Here is a 27806-nt window from a genome sequence, read left to right on the forward strand (position 1 = left end):
AAGTCTGTAGCACTTAGAGAATGCATTAGCGTTACGGGATGAAATAACTTTTCTTTTTAATTACCTGAGGATACGCAAGATGAATGGGGACCAGTTTACTTTAATGTCATAACTCTACCTATTGAATACAAATCTGTTATCTAGTTAAATGTGAACAACCTCTCCAACCTAATTGGGTAATTCCAGGATAAACATCACTTTGGGGATTGCATTTTCCTATCTGTTCTCTTATTGATCATGCAAACTAAAAAATACCCGAATACTCACTTTGTATCATAGTACGTATGGGGGCTCCACACATACTTTAATTCTTTAGATGGAATTATATATTAGTATAATTACTTATACCTACTCTACTATATTAAAAAAAAGGATTGGGGTGATTTTATCTGTGTATTTTATGGATCATCACACGGAGTCAGGCTGAGTTGACATCAGTTTTGTTCATCAAAGCTGTTTGTAGAAAGTGGCAGAGTTTGAGTTGGGCTTCTAGGGTGAGCCATCTATGGAAAAAAAAAAAAGGTCCCAGTTATAATATGAATTATGTTCCTGTGGCCAACACAGTTCTCCTTCCTCACTAACAGAATCCAATGCAGCCAGACTCTAAAAACCACTTTTCCCACTTTCTTTCATATAGTCAGAAGTTCCTGGATAGCACCTTCTGATGAGGGGTAGCTTAGCTAGCACACCCTTTTGCCCTTTGCCTTTCACTTATCTTGCCTAGAATGTGGACACCAGGCTTCAGGAGGTATAGGCATTCTTCACCATGAGGATAAAAGCCACACCTTAAGGATGGAAGAGCAGTCGGGGCACCTGGGTGGCTCAGTTACTTAAGCATCCCACTCTTGATTTCAGCTCAGGTCATGATCTCATGGTTCGTGGGTTTGAGCCCTGCGTGAGATTCTGCACTGACAGTGCGGAGCCTACTTGGGATTCTCTCTCTCCCTCTTTGCCCCTCCCCCACTCACTTACATGCACTCTCTTTCTCTCAAAATAAATAAATAAAAATCCTTTAGACAGGCGCCTGGGTGGCTCAGTTGGTTAAGCATCTGACTTTGACTCAGGTCATGATCTCATAGCTCGTGGGTTCAAGCCCCATGTCAGGTTTGAGCCCGATGTTGGGTTCTGTGCTGACAGCTTAGAGCCTGAAGCCTGCTTCTGGTTCTGTCTCCCTCTCTCTCTCTGCCCCTCCCCCTGCTCATGCTCTGTCTCTGTCTCTCTCTCAAAAATAAATAAACATTAAAAAAATTAAAAAAAAAATCCTTTAGAATACGATTCTAAATAAATGATTTTGAAGAAAAGGAAAAATTTTATTTTTTTCCTAAAGGTTTACCTGAAACTTTCTCCTCAAGGCCCGGGTCATTACTGGAGTCAGTCCAGTTCCTGTATCCATATTTTCTTTATTCGTAAGTGGGGTTCCACCTGGGCTCCTGCAAAGATAATGAAAATATTACAAGCTGTGTTATATGCCAATTTTTCAAGTGGGTTTAGAAAGCATAAAGATAAGGGAGTGTATTACCTCTCTACGTCAACTTTTCTAAGTAGTTTCCGCAGATCTATCTGGCTTTTACCAGGAGTACTGACGAAATAAAAATATAAAAGTTAGAGCTTGCCAGATTTTATCATTTTTCCCAAAGCAAAGCAGTCATTTCTACAGGCAACATCCTAGAAAGTAGTTCTATTTGTTACATTAAAAAATAGCAGTAGAGGGGCGCCTGGCTGGCTCAGTTGGTCGAGTGTGTAACTCTTGATCTTGGGATCGTGAATTCAAGGCCCACTTTGGGAATGGAAACTACTCAAAAAAAAAAAAAAAAGCAGTAGACGCTGATAGGAACATAAGGCAATATAATCATCCTAATAAGTAATACTTCTTGCCTCAGTAATTATACATTTATGATTCCATCTTAGGGAGGAACTCAGCTATGCACACAGATTATGGACAAGGATGTTCACTGAAGAGGTGGAAATAAATCATAAATAACCTAAATGTCTCAAAACAGGAGTTTATCTATAAAACTTACATATAATGAACTGCATATATTAAAGAAGTAAAAATGATGATTTAAACTGATTTTTAGGGTGCTTGGGTGGCTCAGTTGGTTGATTGTCTGACTCTTGATTTCAGCTCAGGTCATGATCTCGCGGTTCATTAGATCAAGCCCATGTCAGCCTCTCTGCTGACAGCATGGAGCCTGCGTGGGATTCTCTTTCTCTCTCTCTCTGCCTTGCCCTACTAGCTCCAACTCTTTCTTCCTTTTTTTTTTTTTTATTAAAAAAAAATTTTTTTTTAACTTTTATTTATTTTTGAGACAGAGAGAGACAGAGCATGAACGGGGGAGGGGCAGAGAGAGAGGGAGACACAGAATCGGAAGCAGGCTCCAGGCTCTGAGCCATCAGCCCAGAGCCCGACGCGGGGCTGGAACTCACGGACCGTGAGATAGTGACCTGAGCTGAAGTCGGCCACCCAACCGACTGAGCCACCCGGGTGCCCCGCTCCAACTCTTTCTAAATAAACAAACAAACAAATAAACAAACTAAAAAACAAAAAACCCAAAACAAAAAAAACCCCAAAACTTTAAACTCATTTTTAATGAGATGAGGAAAGTTCTTGACACATTAAATGGGGAAAGCCTTAAATTGTATGTACAATATGATCATATACAGGTACACAAACAAGTACATGCACACACACACATTTCATTCATTCTAAGATATACTAGTCATCGTATCTTATTATTTCTGAAATTGGACTGCTCTTAAAATTCTTGATAATATTTTGGGGCACCTGGGTAGCTCGGTCATTTAAGTGTCCAACTTCAGCTCAGGTCATGATCTCATGGTTCGTGAATTCGAGCCCCCCATCTGGCTCTGTGCTGACAGCTCAGAACCTGGAGCCTACTTCAGATCCTGTGTCTCCCTCTCTCTCTGCCCCTATCCCACTTGTGCTCTGTCTCCATCTATTAAAAATGAATAAACATTAAAAAAAATTAAAATTCTTGATAATATTTCAAGAATAATATATTCAAGAATAATAAAAAAAATTCTTGATAATATTTCTTTCCCCCATCCACTATTTTTTTTTTTAGTAATCTTCTGTACCCAACGTGGGCCTTGAACTCATGACCCCGAGATCTAGACTTGTAACACTCTACCAACTGAGCAAGCCAGGTGCTCCCCCACAAACCCACTATTAAATCAATGGTGTATCTTAACAATAAACAGCATCATGAAATGGAAATAATAGAGTAGATACCTATTCAAAGATTACAATGCTAAACAATAATATGTTAACAGTGACTATCTTCAATCATACGGTTATTTGAATGATTGTTTTCTTCTTTAAACTTTTCTGTGGATTTCCATTTTTCTACAATGAGCATATATAACTTTTAAAGTTAGAGATAAGCAAAAAATCATTCTTTTAAGTAACAGTAGAGCACAACACAGTACAGTTCCTTACATTAAGACATTTGTAACTCGAGTTGATAGCACTTTGGAGTTGGGTTTCAGGGTGACATGCTGCAGGTCAGAGACAGTAACTAGTGGATTCCGTGTCTTTGGTGATGATACAAGCTTTAAATAAAAAAATGAGACAGTATCAAAACACACTTAAAAATGTCATTCAAAATATAAATATGCTGAAACAATGAATATTTGGATGCTGAGTATGTGTAAGATATATCTACTATTCTACTCAACTTGTATTCCAAAACTTCAGAGTATGTCTCTACCTCTTTAGACTAATGGTTGGTAGGTAAAATTGAGGTTTCATCTCATGGAAACCTCTGCTCCAAGAGAGCCAAGTGTAGGAAGAAGCAAATGTGCTGGCTGAATCATAAAAGAAAGATGAGGCAGAGGTCCAAGTAAACCACTAGCTTGTACACCTGTGGAGCCACAGGCGTAGACATAAGGAAAGCCAGAGGCCAGGAATCCTGGTACCAATTGTTGCACTGCATGCCTACTTTCCAGAGCTTGATTCAATGGATCTAGAACATTCATCACCATTTGGTTGCAGTGACCACTTTTGAGAGACTCGCCTTGCTCATACCAAAATAGTGTCTTTTGGTCCTTTGCTCTGAACCTGTGACTTTTGGGACTAATTCTGTTTTCATTTGTGGCTGAATGTAACACATGTACAATAAATCCTCTCTTCTGCTGTCTTAGCTGAACCAAAAAACCCCCAAAACATCAAATACTTACCACAGAATGGCTTCTATACATAAGACTTATAATTATTTTCCAGAAAGAGACAACCAGGTTAAAAGCTGAAAGACCATGTGTATGGTCAGTGACATCTTACCTTCTTCCTTTCATCAAAACACTGTGTCTTCTTTAATTTCACAGTCAGTAGATCTTCAACTGTTATTTGCATGGGTCCATCTTTTTTTAATGGTCCAGCCTTAAAATACATAGAGAGGTTACAATTCAGATTGTAACCAGGATATCTAGTCAAATACAAATCCAAACCTAGTTTTTAAAGGCTCATTTAATGGGGCGCCTGGGTGGCTCAGTTGGTTACGCGTCCGACTTCAGCTCATGGGTCATGAGTTCGAGCCCTGCGTCGGGCTCTGTGCTGACAACTCAGAGCCTGGAACCTGCTGCGGATTCTGTATCTCCTCTTTTTCTGCCCTTCCCCACTTGCACTCTGTCTCCTTCTCTCTCTCAAAAATAAATTAACATTAAAAAAAAGTTTTTAAAGACTCATTTAAATATTAATGCTTATTTACACTAGGAGCCTATTAAATTCTTTCCATTTAATAAAAAATGATGCCGTTTTCAGTACCCATGGATGCTAATGCTATTGCAAAGTATTTATCAAAATGTAAGGCTTTGATAGTACATAAGAGATGGGCTAGTTCCCTGCAGCTATACATCTTCCTCAGGAGTCACTATAAGACAGGGGTTGAAGGAGTTCCTCAGGAGCACCACGGTGACTCAGTTGGTTAAGCATCCAGCTCTTGATTTCAGCTCAGATCATGATCTCATGATTTGTGGGATTGAGTTCCACCTCTGGCTCTATGCTGACAGTGTGGAGCCTGCTTGGGATTCTCTCCCTCCCCCTCTCTCTGCCCCTCCCCAGCTCATGAGCTCTCTCTCTCTCTCTCTCTGAAAATAAATAAAAAAATATACATTAAAAAAAAAAAGGAGTTCATCAAATCAAAGTGAAATTTTGCTTGAATTACCTAAAAAGATGATTCAGTTCCCACAGAACAAGAATGTGTAGCCAGAGAGGTATACATTATGGCAAACATAACAATAGGGTCTGGATTTATTTAACTCAGCCATTTTAAACCAAATGCATCTGTAGTGAAAATCCAGCAGATTTTAAAACAGGGTCATGTTTATCTTAGTGATTCACAAATATTCTGATCCCCTTGGCAGATAACTAATTAATGGAGACTGGTCTTCCAGTCTAATGACATTATACTTGAGGATCCATCACTTCTCTTTATTCTGACTTTACTCACTAAGCCATCTTCTGTTCTTACTTTGGTTTCCCAGGGTGGCTTTGTTTTTGGTAAAAAGATATTATGACAATCCATTAGGAATATTCCAGTCTACTGGGTTTCATTCATTTATCCTTAAAAAAAAAAAAAATCACTTTTATTTCTAAATCCAGCTTTTGTGAGTTCCTATGGGTCTGAGTTTTTAAAAACATAATAATTGACATAATTAAGATATGGAATCAGAAAAAAAATGTGGCTTTCCTCTTAAGGGCCTTAGCCTAGTCTTAAAAGTCTGCCTTGCTTAAAAAAAATGTAAAATTTTAAAAATTAAAAAAAAAAAAAAAAAAAAGGGCGGAGGTGGCGCCTGGGTGGCTAAGTTCGGTTAAGTGCCAGACTTGGGCTCAGATCATGATCTCACGGTTCCTGGGTTCGAGCCCTGCATCAGGCTCTGTGCTGACAGCTCAGAGCCTGGAGCCTGCTTCAGATTCTGTGTCTCCCTCTCTCTCTCTCTGCCCTGCCCCAACTTGCACTCTCTCTGTCTCAAAAATAAATAAACATTAAAAAAAATTTTTTTTAAAGGCTGCCTTGTTTTACTCCTACATTATACACTAACCAAAACACATCATTACTGGATTGTTTCCTACCTGAAGTGCTTTAGTGCGACTGGATTTTCTGAGCAGCAAAGGTGCTATAGGTGGTGGAGGTGGAGGTAGAGGAGGAGGTGGAGGGGGTGGAGGCGGAGGTGGAAGAGGAGGAAGATGGGTGGCTGGCTGTGGCAGCGTGGGAGGAAGTACAGCTCTAGATTCTCCAGGGGTGGTTGGAGCACAGGCAGGCACATTTGTAAGTTTACCACTTATGTGACATGTCCGACCACAGTTTGGGCAGGAAGAATTTTCCAAGATAACCTGTAAGAAAACATTACATTTGGCAAATAAATAACAGATTAATTTGGTTCTTGAGGCTCAGAGTCATCAAGATAATAGCTACCATGTACTGAATGCTTTCTCAGCACACTATGTGTTTTATAATGTTTTCTCATTTATCACAAGCTCATTCACTCATTCATTCATCTATTCATTCATGTATTTGTTTTGTGTGTGCTATATGCCAGGCACTATGGGTACAATGTGAATTCTGTTTGTCATATCATGGAGCTGACAGTCTGGTAAGGAAGACAGACATTAAACACACACATACTCAGAACAAAACAAAATAATGCTTCAGTGAAAACAGTGAATTGTGCTGTGATCATGAATAGTGAGAAACCTGGGGAGTGATATTTAGTCATAATCTCAAGGATGAATTGTGACTTACCAGGTCTCAAGGGAGATAAGGTCTGGGAAAGAAAGTTCTTGGCAGAGGCAAAAGTACTTAATGCAGCCAAGACTACAGTATACTCAAGGAACTGATAAAAAGGCCAAGGGGATGGAACATGAATGCTATGAGCTGAATTGTATCCCCTACTCCCCTCCCAACTCATATGTTGAAGCCCTAATCCAAGTACCTCAGAATGACTTTGGAGATAGAGCCTTTAAAATGATTAAGTTAGGGGTGCCTGGTGGCTCACTGGGTTAAGTGTCTGACTTTGGCTCAGGTCATGATCTCACAGTTTGTGAGTTTGAGCCCCATGTCAGGCTCTGTGTTGACACCTTGGAGGTTGGAGCCTGCTTCGGATTCTGTGTGTGTCTCTCTCTGCCCCTCTCCCACTGTTCTTGCTCTGTCTCTCTCTCTCTCTCAAAAATAAATAAATCATTGGGGCGCCTGGGTGGCGCAGTCGGTTAAGCGTCCGACTTCAGCCAGGTCACGATCTCGCGGTCTGTGAGTTCGATCCCCGCGTCAGGCTCTGGGCTGATGGCTCAGAGCCTGGAGCCTGTTTCCGATTCTGTGTTTCCCTCTCTCTCTGCCCCTCCCCCGTTCATGCTCTCTCTCTCTCTGTCCCAAAAATAAATAAAAGTTGAAAAAAAAAATTAAAAAAAATAAATAAATCACATTAAAAGAAAAGAAGTGATTGAGTTAAAATGAGGCTATTAGGGTGGGCTCTCATCCAATTGGACAGATGTCCTTATAAAAAGAAGAAATTTGAACACACAGGAGAAACACCAGGGATGTGTGTGCGCAGAGAAAAGACCATTTGAGGACACAGTGAGAAGACAAGCCAAAAGAGAGAGGCCTAAGAAGAAACCAACTCTGCCAACACTTTGGTGTTAACTTCTGGCCTCTAGAACTGTGAGAAAATAAATTTCTGTTATATAGGCCACCTGGACCATGCTACTTTATCATGGCAGCCCTTGCAAATGAAATTAGTTTCCTATGGCTGCTGTATTGAATTATCACAAACTTTGTGTCTTAACACAATTGAAATTCAGTGTTTTAAAGTTTTATTTATTTAAGTAATCACTACACCCCATGTAGGGATTGAACTCACAACCCTGAGAACAAGAGTTGCATGCTCTTCTGACTGAGCCAGCCAGGTGCCCCTGAGATTCATTTTCTTCAGTGCTAGAGGCTAGAATTACAAAATCAAGGCATCAGCAGGGCTGTGCTACCTCCCAATGCTCTAGGGAAGAATCTGTTCCTTACCTCTTCCTGTTTTGGGTAGCTGGGGCCATTCCTGGGCTTGGGGCTGTATCATTCCAATCTCTGCCTGTGGTCCCACTGCTCCTCCTTTCCTCTGTGCATGCTCTACTCTGTCTCTTTTATAAGGACATTCATCATTGGATTTAGGGTCCACCCAGATACCAGTTTATGATCTCCTCATCTCCAAATCATTAACTTAAGGGGTGCCTGTCTGGCTTAGTTGGCAAAGTATGCAACTCTTGATCTTGTGATCATGAGTTCGAGCCCCATGCTGGGTGTAGAGCTTTCTTAAAAATAAAAGTCCTTAATTTAATTACATGAGTAAAGATCTTTTCCTCAAATAAGGTAACATTTACAGGTTCCAGGGATTAAGACTTGGACAGATCTTTTGGTGGCCATCAATTCAGCCCGCTATAGATGATATCATCCTCATTTTATAGCTGAGGAAACTGAGGCCCAGAGGAATGAGGTGATTTGCCTTTCTTCCTCTGTCTAATTCATCTTGAGGTATAAATTCTGGGAGAAGGGTTGTAATCCCAGAAGTTTCACTCCAAAACAGTAAGTGCAATGTTTATTTTTTGAGTTTTAGATGTTGAAAGTAAGGGCCTTGCTTAGGGGAGTTTGGAGAGAGTGGATATTTATAATTTTTTTCTGCCTATATCTGTCAAGGAAATAGAATCATCCCGAGTATTTAAAAGTGGGGTGGGTGGGGGGGGGAATAAATAAAAATAAATAAATAAAAGAGGAAGAATATAATGTAGGCAGTTGGTTACATTGATGATGAATGAGCTGAAAAGCACACAGGGGACACTGAGGCAGCCCAGAGATTAGCAACAGTAGAAAGCCATTGAATACCCTGAGGCTGGAGGGACAAAGGGAAGAGCAGTATAACCAGATCTCTGGAGGTGGGTTAATCCAGAGAATCAAGAAACAGGTAGACTTACCTGGAGCAAGCTAGAGTGAGAGAGACAACATCAACCATCACTGGAGAAATTGCCCAGTGCAGAGAATGAAGAGGCAAAACACCCCACCTCCCCTCCAGCTCTAGTCTCTCATCAATGTCTCCCATTAGCCCAGCACAACCAGGAACCAGGTGACATGGACCTCGGGAAATACAGCCTGTGCGGTTAGCCCCCTGCAGTACAGAACAGAGCCTTGAAGCCTAAGGAATGGATCTGAGGACAAACAGGTCCAAGATTAGCACTTACCTGTACCCATCTCTCCTTCTGGTAAAAGCATAATGGAATTTCTATGGGGGATAACGCCTGCCCTCCTTCCCTAATTCTGGATTGCCTTTTTATTTAACAGTACCAACCTTCAGGGACCCCTGGGTGGCTCAGTTGATTAAGTGGCTGAGTCTTGATTTCAGCTCAGGTCATGGTATCACAGTTTGTGGGTTCGAGCCCCACATCAGGCTCTGTACCGACAGCATGGAGCCTGCTTGGGATTTTCCCTCTCTCCCTCTCTCTCTGCCCCTCCCCAGCTCTCTCTCTCAAAATAAATAAATAAAACTTAAAAACAAAATAAAACAAAACAAAACCCAATACCAACCTTCAGAGTTTCCTGGAGCTTGCATAATTGATTTTCCAAAATGCAAAACCGTTGTTTCAGACTGTGAAGTTCTCGGTGGCAGAAACGGGATGGAAAGATGGTGTCTTTCAATACTTCTAAACTCTGAAATTAAAAAAATAAACAAGGCTGAATTCTATAAGCAGCATGATAAAGACAGGAAAAAAGAGACAAGAAAGTGGTTTGATGTATGTTTTATAGAAGCAAAGGCATACATGACCTCATAATTTCATCTTACCTGAGCTTGGCCTGAGTGTTGTGCTGACCTGAGCATACACACATGTGAACATACACACCAAATACGTAGAAAAACCATATTGCTGAAAATAGGTATGTCAAACCCATACCTGGGCCATGCAGTTCTGGCACCAGTTGTATATAGACCACACTCTATTTGTCCAAAGTTTTACTGTATCTTTGATATAGGGAAATTTGAAGTTCCAGGATGATCTTAGCCAGCTTCTGCTAAGGGGTATATCTGCTGAAGGAGTAACCACTCTGTAGGAAAAACAAAACCAAACAAATAAAAAACTCCTGAGTTGGAGTAACAGCTTCTGTTTAAATAACAAGCTAGTTTTATAGTATGACTCAGGAGCAGAGCCCACCTACCTAAAGCCAAATTCTGCATTAAATTCTAGAGTTTTGAGATCCACAAATTATTTTGTAAAGCAAATAGATTGTAATAAATAAAATAAATAGCAAATAAAGAGGCATCATTGGGGGGACACCTGGGGATTCAGTCGGTTAAGTGTCCGACTTCAGCTCAGGTCATGATCTCATGGTTCATCATGGTTCATGAGTTCAAGCCCTGCATCAGGCTCTATGCTGACAGCTCAGAGCCTGGGGCCTGCTTCAAATTCTGTGTCTCCCTCTCTCTCTCTGCCCCTTCCCTGCTCATTGTCTGTCTCTCTCTTTCAAAAATAAATACACATTAAAAAAAAAAAAAAAGAGAGAGGCATCAGGGATTCAGTAATGAACAAAATAGATAGAAACCCTGCCCTCAATGAACTTACATGTCATGAAAGAAAGGTAAAAGTAAGTAAATAATATATATGGGTTGCTATTTAGTGAATACTAAGGAAAAAGGATATATCAAGAGAGAAACATTGGGTGGAGGTGAAATTGTAGGTAGGGTGGGCATTGAAGTCTCACTGAGAAGGTGACTTTTGAGAAAAAAAACCTTAACAAAGTAAAGAAGCTAGCAACACGGGTGTCTGGCTGGATCAGTGGCAGAGCATGCAACTCTGTTTTTTTTAACTTTATTTATTTATTTTGAGAGAGAGAGGAGAGGGAGAATCCCCAGCAAGCTAGGAGCTGTCAGCTGTCATTAGGGAGCCTGACACAGGGCTTGATCTCACAAACCATGAGATCATGACCTGAGCTGAAACCAAGAGTTGGCCGCTGAGCCAACTGAGCCACCCAGGTGCCCTGAGCATGCGACTCTTGATCAATGGATCAATGGTCATGAGTTCAAGCCCCACTTTGGGCATGGAACCTACTTAAAAAAAAAAAAAAAAAAATTGGAGGGGTGCCTGGGTGGCTCAGTCGGTTGAGCGTCCGACTTTGGCTCAGGTCATGATCTCGCGGTTTGTGGGTTTGAGCCCTGCATCGGGCTCTGTGCTGACAGCTCAGAGCCTGGATCCTGCTTCGGATTCTGTGTCTCCCTCTCTCTCTGCCCCTAACCCACTCACGTCCTGTCTCTGTCTCTCTCAAAGATAAATAAACATTTTTTAAAAAATTTAAAAAAAAATTGGAGAAGTCAGCAATACAAATATCTGGGAGAAGAGCATTCCAGGCAAGGGTAAGAATAAGGGCAAAGGCCCTGAGATGGCAGCTTGTCTGAGGTGTCTAGGGAACAGCAAGGAGGCCAGGATGACTAGGGTGGAGAAACTGAAGGTAGGGGATTAGGAGATAATGTCAAAGTCAGATCATAAAGGCCTAGTAGGTCAAACAAAGGATTTTAATTTTTACTCTGAGAGAGGAAGACATTGGAGAGTATGTATATTTGTATGTATGTATATATGATTTACTGAAATGTAATCTCTATGTCTAAGGTGGGGCTTGCACTCAGGACCCCAAGATGAAGAGTCACATGCTCTTCCAACTAAGCCAGGAAAAACCGCTGGAGAGTTTTAAGCAGAGGGGCAATTTGACATGATTTTTAACAGACTCACTCTGACTACTGTGTTGAAATATGCTGCAGAGGGCAAGGACAGAAGCAGGAAGACCAGTTAGGGGCTGTTTTTAATATTCAAGAGAGATAGAGAAGAGTTAGGATAATATCATGATTAATGCTTTTTGAGGGTCTGTTTATTTAAAAATTTTTTCTGTAAAGAGAGTTATAACAACAAAATGTATAAAGTGTTTTATTTTGAAACGCAGTATCCTAGGATTCCTATGACTTAAGAGCCTCTTTCAATAGCACATCTAAACCTAAGGCCCAGAGAATAATTGACAAAACCAAAACTAAGATTTAAATTCTAGTCCTATACCCCTCTTTCATCACTTAGCAGATTTATACAATTAAATTGACTAGGGAAGAAGAAAATAGTCGATCTGTGTATCTCCAATACAATTCTGTGATTTTTACTCTTGAACTATGTTCACCACATAAAATCCAGGATGCTCAGTGAAAATTTTATTTCAGATGAAGGATGAATAATTTTGTAATATAAGTATATTGCAAATGTTGCATGGTACAATATTAAAAAAATTATTGTTTATCTGAAATTCAAATTTAATTGGGCATTTTGTGTTTTTATTTGCTAAATCTGGTAATTCTGATATGGGAAACAAAGGCAAATGAAAAATTAGATTTTCTTCTTGCCTACAGCCCATTGACAAGTTCTTGAAATACAGTGACCTTTCTCTGGGAGCTCAGCTGCTTTGATATTGACACTTTGGGCAAAAAGCAATTTTAGCTTAATATTATCCTGACCTCCCAGGATCCTATAAATCTTCTTTAGCATATGAAAATCCCTTTGGAAACTTCCTTTATCTCTACTCCCCCAAGATATATGTTAGCAATCATTCTCCAAACATATTGCCCACCGATAAACATCTAAAGGTCTCACCACTAAGGTTTTACTAGACAGTTAGTAAATGACTTTATCCTAACAGCAGCTAGCCCCTCAAGGTCCTGGAAACCTTGCCTCCAAATTCCTTAGAGACTTATGCTATCCCTAACTCCCTCCCCACTTGAAAGTATACAATCTGTCATCCAACACAACCTCAGTGCAGCTCTTTCTGCCCATGGGTCCTGTCTTGTGCTTTAATTAAACCATCTTTTTGCACTTAAGAGGTCTCAAGAATTCTTTCTTGGCCATTGGCTCTGAACCCCAACATTTTCAACATCAACCCTATCCTTAATAGATTAGATTTTTAATATTTTTTCTGTTCTTTATTTAAACCTTACCTTTCTGGTGAGGGTAGCTGAGGAGGAGGTATAATTAGCTTGGGCTGAAAGTGAGAGACTTCTCTTTTTTTGAATAATCTTTTGGCTTTGGCTTTTAGCTTTCTTCTTCGTTGCTTGAACTTGGGCATGATTTCTGTAGAGAAAAATTTTTTTTTACATTTTTTATTTTAGAATTATATATGCATATAGAAAATGCACAAATCTTAACAGTACAGTTCAGTGAATTATCACAAAGTGAGCACATCCTTGTAACCAACCACCATGGTTAGGAAATACATTGCTACTAGCATCCTGGAAGTCCCCTGAAGTGAAGAAAAATTTAAACCCAGATTTGAAGTATCTTTAGAGAGACTCAGCTTTGGCATTATATTACTCTCTAATTTTGTTTTGCTTGTCTTGCTTTTCTTCATTAAGTCAAGTGTATTTCCCTTTCTTATAACAGAGAAAACGGCTCGAGTTGGTATTAAAAGAAGTTTCTTTACCAGTAACATTTACTGAGCATCCACTGTGATAGGTAGAGTAGGTAGTGGAAGAAACAAATTTAACCATTGAATGTCCACTTACTTGTATGCACCTTCACATACATTTTTTCAGTGACTCTTCACTGAATAAATCCTGCAAGATTTTATCCCTGGGGAAGAAGATTTTTATTCCTATTTTTACATAAAAGTAAACTGAGACATAGAAAGATTAGATGATTTGCCCAATGTAAAGCAGTATATAAGTAAGTCTACAAAGACCATGTTCTTTCTAACACTCTATCATGCAACAGTAGATTAAATAGGAGATATACAATGTAATAAGTTACCCCAAATCTAAGACATGGGTGCTTCAAAACATTTATTTTAAAGCATTTTAAAACACCATCTAGTGGTAGATTTTAATCTAGATTCTTTTCTGAGGAAAATTAAGTCAGAGCTAGTTTGATGAGAAGAAGGGCTTTGCTGGTTTCAGTTGTTGCTACCTGAAGAACAAAGATGTCTTTATTCAAGTAGCAGAAATAAAAATGGTCTCAAGGGCTGGGCCTCCTTCTTTTCAAACTTACATTTGAATAGGAACAATTGGCCTTTAAAATACACATTCATTCCACTTTTGTTCACCCAGTAACCTTTCAATAATTGGTATGCAGTTGTAGGCTTGCTCAGCTCTCAGATTGCACTGGTTGAAGAAACCCAGCCTTTTACCCACTGTGGATTGTAAAAACCCAGAAGCGGCTGACTGTAGTTCCAAGAGCTTTGGACTTGCAGAGGGCACCCCTAATGGCAATGGGTGACAGTGCATATTATCAACAGCTCTTCCAGGAGTAAAGTTTCCTTACAGCATCTTAATTGAATTGATGCCAGGTCTCAAACTAACAGTGTTTCCTTAATTGTTCTTAGAGGCTTGGGAGACAGACTGAAAAATACTTAGCTGACTTCACCTTTATTATATCACTTCTCCTTCCTGCTGAAATAATAAAAGAAGGCCAAGCAAGGATTGTTAAATACAAAGGATGGCTAAAGGATTGATTGATTTTTTCTAAACAAACTTAAAATAAAATAAAACCGAAATACTCTGAATGAAGAAGTTTAGGGAAGCCTCAGAGGAAGCGGCAATCTTGTGGTTGCCTGAAAAGAAGATTAAACCTCATCAAACTCACACCCACAACTTTCTATGGAGAAATGTCACTGGGAACCTCTCTCTAAGGTGCAGAGTTCACTGGTTGAAATCCCCAGAACCTGAGACTTCCATGGTAAACTCCTCTTCCTTGTCTTCTATCTGCCCTCCTCTACACAGCCCTCCCCCTTCTGTTCCCTCTCTCCCTTTGATGTCTTTTGTTAGACATCAAACTGACACAGAGAACTGGCCTCCTGCCTCTTTTTTCCCTTATTCTCACCAATCCCTTAGTTATAAAAATAGATTTTAAAGAAAGGAGCTGGACATTCTCATTTAAACTTGGCTCTATACCTTTATCTCCACTCCAGTGGTATGCTGGGATTGGCATCAACTGTTACCTTTTCAGGAAATCTGCGAGTTAGTTGTTAAACACATCCACCATTAAAATTAAGTTATATAAGCTTATAATTAGATAATTTATATTTAAAATGGTAATAAATATGATGTAAAACTCATCACTTTCTAATGATTTTACTATTATCTATGCTTTTGAGGTTATTCACCTTATTGTATCTATATAGTGAAAATGCTATAGAATGTTCATTTCTGTCCAACCCCATATTCAATAACTTCATATTGAAAACCTGAAATTGCCTATGATGGGAGTATTTACACAATGAATATTAAAAAAACACTACAGGGACACCTGGGTGGCTCAGTCAGTTAAGCAACCAACTTAGGCTCAGGTCAGGTCAGGTCATGATCTCAAGGTTTGTGAGTTATAGCCCCATATAAGGCTCTCTCTTGTCAGTGCAGAGCTGCTTTGGATCCTCTGTCTCCCTCTCTCTGATTCTTACCCCCCCCCCCGCCCCCCCACCTCCACCTCAAAAATAAACACTAAAAATTTTTTAAAAACAACAACATTACAAATCAGGGCTTGATTCATTATGTTGTTGACTGTTAAGAAAGTGATGAAGAAAATGTTAATAATGCAGATTAAATTTAAAATCATATGTTGTCTGTAGTTGTTACGTTGTGAATAGCATTAAAAAATTGAGAAATGGGGCGCCTGGGTGGCGCAGTCGGTTAAGCGTCCGACTTCAGCCAGGTCACGATCTCGCGGTCCGTGAGTTCGAGCCCCGCGTCAGGCTCTGGGCTGATGGCTCAGAGCCTGGAGCCTGTTTCCGATTCTGCGTCTCCCTCTCTCTCTGCCCCTCCCCCGTTCATGCTCTGTCTCTCTCTGTCCCAAAAATAAATAAACGTTGGGGGGAAAAAAAAATTGAGAAATGTTCCAGTATTTGAAAACTAGTATTTGATTCATCAAAGTTGCTTATACAACTGAAGTGAAGTTCCAAAGAAATCTTTGTGATTCACTTTATCTTATTCTATAGAATAATAAATGAAAATATCAACTGACATTCCTATTAGGACTATCCTTGTTTATAAATTGCAACCATAGGTTGGCTACTGATACAAGAAATCGGTAAAAATCAACAATAGTATTCTCTGAAAATCAGCTGTATATGAAATTTACAAGAAAGAATATTATAGGGGTACCTGGCTGGCTCAGTAAGTTGAGCATATGATGATTGATCTCAGGGTCAGAAGTTCAAGCCTCACGTTGGGTGTAGAGGTTACTTAAAAATAAAATCTTAAAAAAAACAAAAAGTCAGTAAAGAAATAAAAAAAAATTATAAACCCATGAAGCAAAGAATGGGAGCAGACTATCACAGATGATGAATGTTGACTAAATTATGGAAAATGGAAAGGAGATGGATGAATGGTAAATGACTTGGCAGAGTAGAAGAGAGCTGAGGCTTGACGGCCAGTGGTAGGGAAGCCAACTGGAAGCAAGATAATTTGTAGAAACTCTAAGAAGATTCTGGACTTAAAGGTACTTAGCACCTTTTAAAGTGTAGGGTGGGGTTAAAATAGGTTTAATTAAGTCATTATAAGGATTGGATAGGCTTCTGGAGTCTGTCTTCCAGTCCTGGTAGCCAGGCAGCTCCTGGCATTTATGTTCTCTCCTGTAAAGATGGATAGGTTTATTCTCTGGAGAAGTTGAACCATAGGGGTGTTGAATTGTGGGCCATCAGCCATAGCAATAGCAGAGTCATGTGTGTATTATCATACAGCAGGTAGGGGACAAACCTGAACTCAAAAGTGAGACTTTTAATTCCCTTCCTCAGCTCAGCTCCCAGAACACAGGCCACTGATTTTAATTTCGTGACTCAAACCCTCATGCCTTTCATTTCCCTTGCAGGAGGTGAGAAGATTCCTCTCCAGGGAAATTGGCTACCCCCCAAAAAAGGACCTACAGATACTGACATTTAGGGTCTCCCCAAAATGGCTAAGTGGTTGATCACTTACCCACTGTGGTATCACACAAGTTGATAATATCCACCTCCTGTACTTTGAGCTTCCAATTTTTTTTTTTTTTTTTTTTGTGACTTCCTCTGACATACAACAGCCAAAGATCATGAATCACTTTAGGAAAGTCTCTAACATGAAAGACAAAGACCAAAATAAACAGAGGGGAAATAAAAGTCTTTCCATTTCAGAGGAAATGGAAAGGATATAGGAAGCAGAAGAAAACTTAAAAATTTTGAGAAAGTGGGATATTGCAGGGACACCTGGGTGGCTCAGTCAGTTAAGTGTCTGACTCTTGATTTCGGCTCTAGTCATGATCTCATGGTTCATGAGATTGAGACTGGCGTTGGGCTCTGCACTGACAGCATGGAGCCTGCTTGGGATTCTCTCTCCCTCTGCCTCTCTCTTTCCAAATAAATAAATAAACTTAAAAAAAAGAAATAGAGAAACTGTATTCATGAAACAAGAAGGATGAAAAAAACTCTTAAAAATTAAAAGCAGTAGAAATTTTAAAAATGTAATACAACAGTTGGAAGATAAAAGTGTTAGGAGAGAACAGAGGAATGGAGAGAATTTTATCAAATAAACAATACAGAAATATTCCCTAGAACTGAAAGGCTTGAATTTTCTGTTTGAAATCGCCCATTCAGTATAACAAAAGAAGATCCACACTGAGGCATATCATCACAGAAATAAAGAGGAGATTCTAAAGGCTTCATGAGGGGCGCCTGGGTGGCTCAGCTGGTTGAGCGGCTGAGCATCTGACTTCAGCTCAGGTCATGATCTCATAGTTTGTGAGTTCAAGCCCGGTGTCGGACTCTGTGCTGACAGCTCAGAGCCTGGAGCCTGCTTCAGATTCTGTGTGTGTGTGTGTGTGTGTGTGTGTGTGTGTGTGTGTGTGTGTCTCTCTCTCTCTGCCCCTCCCCCACTCACGCTCTGTCCCTCTCTCTCTCTCTCTTTCTGCCCCTCCTCCACTCACGCTCTGTCTCTCTCCCCTTCAGAAATAAACATTAAAAAAAAAAAAAATTAAAGGCTTCATGAGATAAAAAAACAGTATAGATACAGAGGTCTGAGAATAGAATGGCATCAGACTTCAACAGCCACACTTCTGAAGGAAATGTTTTCCATCCTGGAATTTTATACCTGGTCACACTTTTAGTCAAGTGTGAGGACAGCATTAAGATAAACAGTGGCAATTTCCAGGGTAATAGTGGCCAGAAGTCATTGGAAGACAGCTTTGAAGCAGGCCTAGGGCAGGAGTCAGCAAACCTTTTCTGTAAAGGGCCAGATAATAAATATTTTGCGCTTTGTAAGCCACCTGGTCTCTACCATAACCACTCAACTCTGCCACTGTAGCATCCAAACAGCCATGGACAGTACTTAAAACAAATGAGTATGGCTGTGTACCAATAAATTTTTTCAATAAATTTTATTTATTGCCACTGAAATGTGAATTTCATATAATTTTCAGGTGTCACAAAATATTCTTCTTTTGATTTTTCTTCAACTATTACAAATTGTAAAAAAAAAAATTCTTAGCTCATGGGATCTACAAAAACTGTAGTTTGCTAATTCCTATCTTAGAGCACCCACAGCCAGTGAAGTGAGCAAGACTGATAGCAGGCTTCAGTAACATTGTCTCTAAGGAAAAAAAAGGGAAACCAATAAATTACCTAGTGTATTGACCTTTCTGAGCTGAGTTTACTGTTCTTCTGTAAAATTGGGGCCAAATTATTGATAAATGCTTTTAAAAAAGCATTTAAAAATGAGTAGGAAAAAAGTTATAAAAGAAAAAAATGTAATCATAGTAACACTTATATGTTCAGCTGTTACACAGTATTTAGTAGCAAAGCCACTGATTGTTTATTTAGCCAAAAACATGGTATAGGTATATTGTGAAGATAGGAGAGAAAGTGGGAATCAGTAGTTTTCTAATTTATATAAGTGTTTAATACTGAAGAGAAAGAAGGAAGGAAGGAAGGAAGGAAGGAAGGAAGGAAGGAAAGAAAAAAGTTAGAAAAGAAATAGTATTGTAAGCATGTCTTTTAGAATCATGGAGGTAAACAACAGAAACAATTATAAGAATGGATAGTAATTGCCTTTGGCAAGTGGGAGTCGGGATTATAAAGAGATGATTCAGAGGACTGCTATTTGTTTCTAATTATAATAAGTCTTGCATTCGACAGTTAATCTCTGGTATATATTATATTTGTATTAAAAAATAAAAAAAAACTTTAATGTTTATTTATTTTTGAGAGACAAAGAGAGTGCAAGTGGGGAGGGACAAAGAGAGAGGGAAACAGAATCTAAAGCAGACCCAAGTCTCTGAGCTGTCAGCACTGAGCCTGATGTGGGGCTTGAACCCACAAATCATGTGATCATGACCTAAGTGGAAGCTGGACGCTTAACAGACTGAGCCACCCAGGTGCCCCCCTGCCAAAAATGTTTTTAATGTTTATTTATTTTTGAGAGACAGAGAAGAGAGCATGAACAGGGGAGGGACAGAGAGAGGGAGACACAGAATCCAAAGCAGACTCTGGGCTCTGAGCTGTTAGCACAGAGCCCGAAGCAGGCCTCTAACCCACCAACCATGAAATCATGACCTGAGCCAAAGTTGGCTGCTTAACTGACTGAGCCACCCAGGCTCCCCTCTGGTATATATTATTAGCTAGAAAAATAGAGTACCACCATTCTGAAACTGAGCCATCTCTTTCTAGCCCTTTTCTGGTGGTTTTACCAATGCCCATTCATTCAAATTTCTAAAGAGTCCTATATAAGCTGATGTATGTCATTTTGGAGATAATTTTTCAATGAAAAAAAAATCTAGGAACTAAATCATATTTTCTCCTTTCTCTTCTGTGTGTGTGTGTGTGTGTGTGTGTGTGTGTGTGTCCCCTGGGCTCTGAGTCATTGTTACTCTAATAACCTTTTAATTAAACACAGTAATTGGCACATGCAGAGAATTGAGAGAATATGTCAAATCTGTCAAGGTAAAAAGGTTCAGTCTGAGATAATTCCTAGATTAGTGTTCCATTCAAAAGTGATAACTGTTCTTTCAAAAAATGAAAGTTAAAGAATTCCTAAATCAAACAAGACAGAACTCACACTAAAGTTTGTTTTATTATCATTGCTTTAATAAAAGCATTAGTAGATGTTCTGTAGAGGATAATTGCCTGAAATAATCTGCAACAGTCTTCCTAGGTTAAAACACATATACTTGTCCCTTTCCAGAAAAGTAATGAGACATACAAATTCTTTTTGCTGGACTAAGCAGGCTTCCAACTACTAACACTAGATAGAAGCTCATTTTTTTTTTTAAGATTACTCAAAGCATTTTTCCTACTTTTTTAATGAAAAGTACTATTCCTTCCTTTTTACCTGCCTTGTTTTGAAAAGACTTTAAGGTTGATTAAAAACAATATGTACTACCACCCACAAAAAAAAGGTAGATGAGGAAATGAGATCCATTATAGAATAAAATATATAATATGTATAATATATACTTATATACATGAATTTGAAATATTTATGTGATTGATTCATCCTGTCCTTCCTCTTTCTGTCTTCTAAGTTCAGTTGCTTTTGCCATCTTTCCCATTTTAGATTTTTGCTGTAGTCTATTTTCTCTTACTTTTTTTATTTTGAAAAATTTCAAACCCTGACAAATTTATGATAGTATAATACGCATATGTCAGCACCTGAAACAAATGTAACATCGTGTGCCAACTATACTTCAATAAAAAAATAAATTGAAAATATAAAAAGAAAAAATAAAAGATCATATTTATTCTGGAAAAATATACTCGTATACTATTCACCTAAATTTGCTAATTGTTATCTGTTATCTTTTTTTTTAAATTTTTAAACATTTTTGTTTATTTTTGAGAGGCAGAGAGAGACAGAGTGCAAGCGGGAAGGAGCAGAGAGGAGACACAGAATCTGAAGCAGGCTCCAGGCTCTGAGCTCTCAGCACAGAGCCCGATGAGGGGCTCAAACCCATCAACTGTGAGAGCATGACCTGAGCTGAAATCGGATGCTTAACTGACTTGAGCCACCCTGGCGCCCCCATCCCTTTTTTTTAGTAAAAAAAAAAATTTGTTTAAAATTTATTCGTTTTTGAGAGAGAGAGAGAGACTGTGTGTGAGCTGGGAAGAGACACAGAGAGAGAGGGAGACACAGAATCCAAAGCAGGCTCCAGAGTCTGAGCTGTCAGCACAGAGTCCCACTAACTCACTAACCATGAGATCCTGACCTAAGCTGAAGTCGGATGCCTAACCAACTGAGCCACCCAGGGGCCCTGCCCACCCCCTCCTTTTTTAAGTAGGCTTCTTGCCCAGTGTAGAGCCCAAAGCGGGCTTTGAACTCACGACCCTGAGATCAAAACCTGAGCTGAGGGGCCTCTGGGTGGCTCATTCAGGTGAAGGACGACACACTTCTGGTTTTGTCTCAGGTCGTGATCTTACCGTTCTTGAGTTCAAGCCTTGCATTGGGCTCTGTCCTGACACTGTGAGGTCTGCTTGGGATTCTCTCTCTGCGCCTCACGTGCTCTCTCTCTCTCTCAAAATAAAGAAATAAACTAAAAAAAGAAAAAGAAAAAAAAAAAAAAGACCTGAGCTGAGATGAAGTGCTGGTCGCTTAACTGACTGAACCACCTAAGCGCCCCTCCCAGTGCAGATGGAGATCCCAGGAATGGTGAGATCATGACCTGAGCTGAGATTAAGAGTATCCACACTTAACCAACTGAGCCACCCAGGTTCCTTACCATACTTTTTTTTTTTTTTCCTTAACATACTTTTTAAAGATTGTCACAATTTAGGGGCGCCTGGGTGGCTCAGTCAGTTAAGCGTCAGACTTTGGCTGAGGTCATGATCTTGCAGTTTGTGGGTTAGAGCGTTCACCCCATCCTCTGCGTGGGGCTCTGTGCTGACAGCCCGGAGCCTGGAGCCTGCTTTGGATTCTGTGTCTCCCTCTCTCTGCTCCTCCACCACTCATGCTCTGTCTGTCTCTCTCAAAAGTAAATAAACATTAAAAAAAAAAAAAAGATTGTCTCAATTTAGTCTGATGGCCCTTTGCAGCCTCATCTCTTCTAGTGATTAGGAAACAGTTTGTACTTCAGGTATGGCAAACACCAAATACTTTCTATAATATACTTCCTATAGCCTTTCCCCCTGCTTGGGGTATCCTCCTTCAAGTCAACTTATATAACCTTCAAGATGCTGTTATTTTTACTCACAGATATTTGTTGAGTGCTGATAATCCACCATGGTAGATAGGTGTGGTAGGTATTGGGATACAATTCCAAACAAGGCCAACATAGTCTCTATCCGTAAGGAATTTATACTGGCTGAAAATGTCATCTCTTTTCTGCTTCCATAGCATTTTATACACATTCTTATTATAGCATTTATTATATTGCATTGTAATTTGTGTTTGCATGCTTGCCACCCAGCTGGACTGTGAGCTTTTTAAGGTTAGGATAAATTTTACTCAACTTTGTTTCCCCAGGACCAAGAATGCAGCAGGCACTAAATAATTTCAACAAATGAATGAAATAAATCATTCCTGCTAAGTGTTCGCTAACAAGTGGTCTCTTTTTTAGTTAAGGAATATGCTTTAATACAATTAAATTTTGAAAAATCTCTCAGTGAGGGAGGTTTTTAAGTTCTTCAAATCATGCCACTCCTATATATGGTTAAAGGATGGCTCCAAAACTATTTCCAGTAGGAAGGTGAAATAAATAATAGGCTAAGAATTATAGTATTCTGCGGGAGTTGGCACTGCTGCTTCTATTAAAACTTCATCCTATGATACGAGAAGTGCTTTTGGTCAGGGGGTACTTCCAAAACTGTGACAGCAACGAAAATAAAAATTGCACTTCTTTACCCTCTTCAGAAAAACACATTTTTATGGAGGTTTCTTACACTTTTCCGTAAGCAGCTTTCAGTCAATTTATCAATATCCTTTACCAGTTCATTACTCTTGAACATTCATAGGGCTATTTCTGGTACTTGGTTATATTAAATTTTGTTTTACACTGTGCAACATTGCTTTTTTAGTTTTTGTCTTCTCTACCGAGATTGCAGCTCCCTAAAATGTAGCCAGCACAGTATTATTAGGCACAAACAGGGCACACTTTTAAAATTGACACTCTCACAAAACGTTAGACAACATTAAGAGCTTATCAAGGAACATAGTAATACTCGCTATCAAGAAATGTACATTCTCAAACTTTAGCGTGCATAAGAATCACTAGGGGTGGGGGATCTTGTTAAAATGCATATTCTGATTCAGTGGGTCTGGGTGGAGCCCGATAATTTGCATTGTTAACAAGCGCCCAAGTTATGCAGATACTGTTGGTTTCCGGACAACAGTGAACAGCAAGATCTAAAGGAACGTGCAAAAGGAAGGTTGACGCTTTGCTCCAAAACATATTTTGCAGAGCGTTAATTAAATCCAAGTATGGTTAGGATGGAGCCAAGCCGAGCACTTCTTACCCACCCTCAAACGTCCTCTTCCCTGCTGTATCTCCTCCAGTACAGCCAAAATCCCCACCTCCGTAAATTGTAAGAACACAAGCAGCAACAGGCCCAGCTACCGAAGGAAGATCTCCCTGCACTTACTAGTCTAAGAGCTGGGGATTAGATGGAGTCCGGGTAGTGGCCTCTTCCTCGCCATGTAGAACAATTCAAAATTAAAACCTTATCACGCAGGGACCAATCGTAGCCAAGGTCTCTTCACGATTCGCGCTCTGGGTACTGTAGGAGCACAGTCTGGTTTGTGATTGGTTAAGATGTCACCACGCACTGGCCAATGAAAGCTGAGGCGCTTCTTGTATGAATAAGTGGAAGGCGGGAGCGAAGGGGAGGGGAAGCAGGAGACCTAAGAAGGTGTGACAGATTCCTTCTGCTGTTTGTGGAAGCTTTTCTGTAATTGGTTGGCTCTTCTTCCGATTATACCAATCGCAGTCTCTTCTCTGCGGTGCCCTAGCTATGAAATTGAAAGTAGAGATGAGCGTGCAGCCAATGGAAAAAATATATATATACAGCAGCCAATCCTCCTGCGGCGTTTTGTGTCTTTGTCCAACTGGAGAAGGTGTTTCATGTGGAGGGGCGTTACTTAGTCGCCAATGGGCGGGCGCCAGTGAAGCAGGGGAACCAATGAGTGTGAGACGTTGAGTGACAGCTGTCCAATAGGCACTCTCAGTGCTAGCACGGTTTGCGGCTTAAGCACTGCCGCGGTCTGAGGAATGTCAACTATTCAACATGGAGGCGGAGGTCGATAAGCTGGAACTGATGGTGAGTGTAAAGTAAAGGAGATCTACTGGGTAGCTTATTTCTCTCGGATGGCCTCCAAGGTGGGATGCAATTTCGAGTCGCCTGAAACCCTGGGCGGCAGAAGCTGGACCAGATTCAAGTTCCCTCCTCTTGTATCAAAGGGAGTTGCAGTCGCCTGGTCTCTTTTAACCGCCGCGGGGGAAGGGGTTACATCCGGGAAACTCGTGAGGGAAATGGCGGGAGATGCTGAGGTAGCTGGGCCTTTGGAATTCCTTGTTCCGTGCCCTAACCTTTCCGCCCCTCAAGGAACTGTGGCTCGTGCAGGCAGCGTTTTTTGCATTTCTCCCCAAAAGACCTTAACCGCTCCAAGAAGGGGAGAGGTCGTTCACACTCAAAGAAAGGGGGATGGAAGGTGAGGTGGGGAATAAGCCGAGGGGGGCGGAGAGAAATCCCATTAGGGCAGAGCCGTTCACGTTCTTCAAGGCGGGTTGAGAAAGTCTGAGAAAGGTTCTAGACTCGCGTGCACAACTTCTTAGCGGTCGAGGAAGCTCCAAGGCCAACATATGTTTGGATCGAAGGTGGTAGCCCTTGGGTGGGGGAAAGGTGTGAGCGATGGGACCTGAACCTCGAGCTCCTTTCTTGGAGCGCGGGAGGAATTGGGACAAGGAAGGTACCCTGCTTTCGAGTTGCCGAGTTTCATTCATTTATGAAAGTAGGCGGCGCGGGCGAATAATTGGAAAGGATTCAGGCGGCTGCTTGGCCTGCTCCGGGGCGCCAAGCCGAAGGGCTGTCCTAGTTTTTTTCTGTGGATCCTTTACCGACTTGTTCTCTTTATTCCCTCTCTCCCATTCTTAGACTACCAGCTAGATCGCCCGCGCTTTTTTCTTCTTAGTTCCCCCTTGTTCTATCTTCAGTCCTTACCCCCTCCCTGCATTACTGTGTTTGAATTGGGCTGGCTTTCTTTAAAATGAGGAATTTGGAGGACGCGCCCACCATTGAGCTCCTGTCGGTTTTTTGTTAAAGAAAAATAACAATTAATTCAAAAAGCTCAAATCTTTCCTCTCCGTCTCAAACCGCCCGTCCCCCCTCCCCCGCCCTCCCATACCCTGGCATTACAATTTAGATACCATTTGTGTCAGCGTTGCTCTCTCCAAGTTGAACCTTAGGTCACTTAGCATCTACACTTGTAGTGATCCTGGAAGAAACTGAGTACCATACCCTGATTCCCACCTCCAGAAAATGTGAGAGCTTGGTACATCTTATTATTTTCTCCTGATGTATTAATGAATTGTAGCGGCTCTCCCATACAAATTCGACTTGAAGTTTTCCAGTTGATTCTAACAATTTTGAGTTTTAATTTTCTTTGTGGGAGTAGGGGGAAATGGGGTGGGAGGGAATGGCAGTGAAGAAGGAAGTTTTTGCCGCTTTCCAAACCTGTAATAATGAACTTTCAGTTCAGAGTTTTGGTTTTTTTTAAATCATGAAATGCCTTTAAACCAACAAAAGAACCAAAAATATGTCAAGTATCCTAGTTTGATTCTGTCAACCGGCATAAATGTTTAACACCATCTTGCCCTTTTACCCGTTCTGAATTTCTCCCTCCAGATGGAGATTTCTGCCTAATTGTAAGATGCTAAATGATACTAATTCTGCTTTTAACAGTTTTCCTCCCCCCTTAAGTTGACTGTTTATTTTTGAGGTACCAATTAAGGTTTTTTTGACTGCATGAGAGTCAGTATTCTCACAGGTCTTTTTTTTTTTAGATTGAACACAGTTTTTATTTATTTAATTTTTTTTTTTTGAGAGAGAGCGAGAGAGAGAGAGAGAGAGCGAGAGCGAGCGAGCGAGAGAGAGTGAGCGGGGGAGGGGCAGAGAGGGAGGGAGACAGAATCCCAAGCAGGCTCCAGGCTCCGAGCTGTCAGCACATGGGGCTCTAACTCTCAAACTGTGAGATCGTGACTTCAGCTGAAGTCCGACGCTTATCCCACTGGGCCACCTGGGCGCCCCCTCTTTTTCCTTTTTAAATGTTTAGATTGAACACAATTTAAGGGGAAAATGATTAAGTGTACATCTTGAAAAAAGTAGGTTTTAGAAAACTTTGAGGTAGCCAGGCTCTTAAACTTTTAAGTGTTTTTAAGTGTTTGAATGTTTGGGTAGTGTTTGAATGATTGGGTAGTTTTTAAAAAATCTTTTTAAGAGGTGAAGAGAAGAAAGCAGGTCTTCTTAAATTACTTGCAAGTAACCTAGTGGTAGCCTTCCCCTCCCCCCACTTCCAGTTTTTAGTTTGTTTCCATAATCGTTAGAGTTTAAAAAATGTATTTGAACTATTACAGTTTTGTTATCACTGCTTTTTATTGATTGAATAGTAAAAGATGGTGCATCTTATCTTCAGATTTGCCATGTGCTATATCTATGAACTGGTTTATTTTCTAAGATTAGAAAGAAATGATTTCTTGTACAATCCTCTGAGTTTTGGTTCTACCTTACTTGAATAAAGGATTTGTTGAGGAACTAATTTTGAAAATTTATTAAATCAGGGGCCCCTGGGTGGCTCAGTCAGTTAAGCATCTGAGTTTGGCTCAGGTCATGATCTAATGGTTCTGGGTTGGAGCCCCACCTCTGACTCTGTGCTGACAGCTAAGGAGCCTGGAGCCTGCTTCAGATTCTGTATCTCCCTCTCTCTCTGCCCCTCCCCCACTCACTCTTTCTCTTTCAAAAAATAAATATTAAAAAAAATTTATAAAAAGAGAAGAAAATTTAGTAAGTGAAAGAGAATGCGTATTATTGAACTTTGAAAATAAAGTATTCTCACTTTGTAGATAGCCTGATCCTCTTATTTTAAAAATATTTCATATTTTTCTCATTTGGATTAATTTCTAATTCAGAAAATTAAACATTTCACTCTTAAATACTTCTATTTATTTATTTATTTATGAATACTTTCCTTAAAACTTGATCCTTGGCTAGCAGAGTTGAACTGTTCTAATACATGAAGTTGTATGGCCTAGGATTTGAGGTCTAGTCATTCATGTTCCAGTTGTCCTGAATTTGAGTTCATTTCTAACTCAAATTAGGAGGTTCAGTCTAACCAAGTAGCTGATTTAAAGAAAGATTAGTGAAAATGGAAAGTATTTTTGCATCAATCAACATTATTAATGGGGGAATAAACTCATTGTAGTGTTATCTTTGTTCTCTTTTTCCCTTTCATGTACTGATTGAGTGATATTTGTCCACTGTTCTTTTGTGGTACCACAAGTGATTGTGCACAAAAGTACAATGTTATACTATCATAATATTTCTATTTCTGGGCTTACATCTGACTTTTGAATGGTGTCTTATCAGTTAAAAGGTTAGGATGGTGATAATTGGCTTGAATCCAAGAAAACCGGATTCTTAAAATTTCAGAACCTCCTCCTGTACCATATATTATTTTCTCCTTGATTTTTCTGTTGGAAGGAAATGGAGATGATTTCCTGTATTTAAGATCTTTAGGGGTTAACTGAAATTTTATTTATTTATTGAATTATAAAAATACGTTATTTTTAATTTTACAGACAG

At 40.0% G+C, this 27806-nt stretch overlaps 2 protein-coding genes across 10 annotated transcripts in view; one reads left to right on the forward strand and one right to left on the reverse strand.

Moving 5' to 3' along the window:
• Nucleotides 1–424: 424 nt before the first annotated feature.
• On the reverse strand, nt 425–23948 carry PRR11 (proline rich 11). Of its 6 annotated transcripts, XM_045044503.1 has the most exons (12): nt 23595–23947; nt 16975–17105; nt 16162–16255; nt 13009–13141; nt 9941–10091; nt 9576–9698; nt 6092–6352; nt 4301–4399; nt 3461–3573; nt 1520–1579; nt 1334–1430; nt 425–503 (listed from the first exon to the last, which is right to left on the reverse strand). In XM_045044503.1, the coding sequence occupies exons 3-12, from the start codon at nt 16184–16186 to the stop codon at nt 435–437; spliced, it is 1131 nt and encodes a 376-aa protein (XP_044900438.1). In that variant the 5' UTR covers nt 16187–16255; nt 16975–17105; nt 23595–23947; the 3' UTR covers nt 425–434. The 6 variants fall into 6 exon arrangements, with proteins under 6 accessions (XP_044900438.1, XP_044900440.1, XP_003996673.3 ...); XM_045044505.1 differs by lacking the exon at nt 16162–16255 and having other exon boundaries at nt 23595–23948; XM_003996624.5 differs by lacking the exons at nt 16162–16255; nt 16975–17105 and having other exon boundaries at nt 23595–23924.
• A 180-nt stretch (nt 23949–24128) lies between these two features.
• The window catches only part of SKA2 (spindle and kinetochore associated complex subunit 2), a 47697-nt gene continuing 44019 nt past the window's right edge, over nt 24129–27806 (forward strand). For 2 of the 4 annotated variants that reach the window (XM_019817597.2, XM_045044506.1), the window contains exon 1: nt 24276–24660. In XM_019817597.2, coding sequence (XP_019673156.2) covers nt 24317–24660 — 344 coding nt within the window. In that variant the 5' untranslated portion in view covers nt 24276–24316. The other 2 variants (XM_019817598.2, XM_019817599.3) reach the window with 2 other exon arrangements.

Source organism: Felis catus, chromosome E1 (assembly GCF_018350175.1).
Source record: "Felis catus isolate Fca126 chromosome E1, F.catus_Fca126_mat1.0, whole genome shotgun sequence".
Taxonomy (NCBI): Eukaryota; Metazoa; Chordata; class Mammalia; order Carnivora; family Felidae; genus Felis; species Felis catus.

Coding starts and splice junctions, on each gene's coding strand:
- PRR11 (XM_045044503.1), bottom strand. CDS start 16,186: ATGCTCAACTTACTGAGCCAGCCAG. Junction 10,092..13,008: donor CAGCTACCCTCACCAGAAAG/GTAAGGTTTAAA, acceptor TTTTTCCTACAG/AGTGGTTACTCCTTCAGCAG. Junction 6,353..9,575: donor AGCTCCAGGAAACTCTGAAG/GTTGGTATTGGG, acceptor GTTTTCTTACAG/GTTATCTTGGAAAATTCTTC.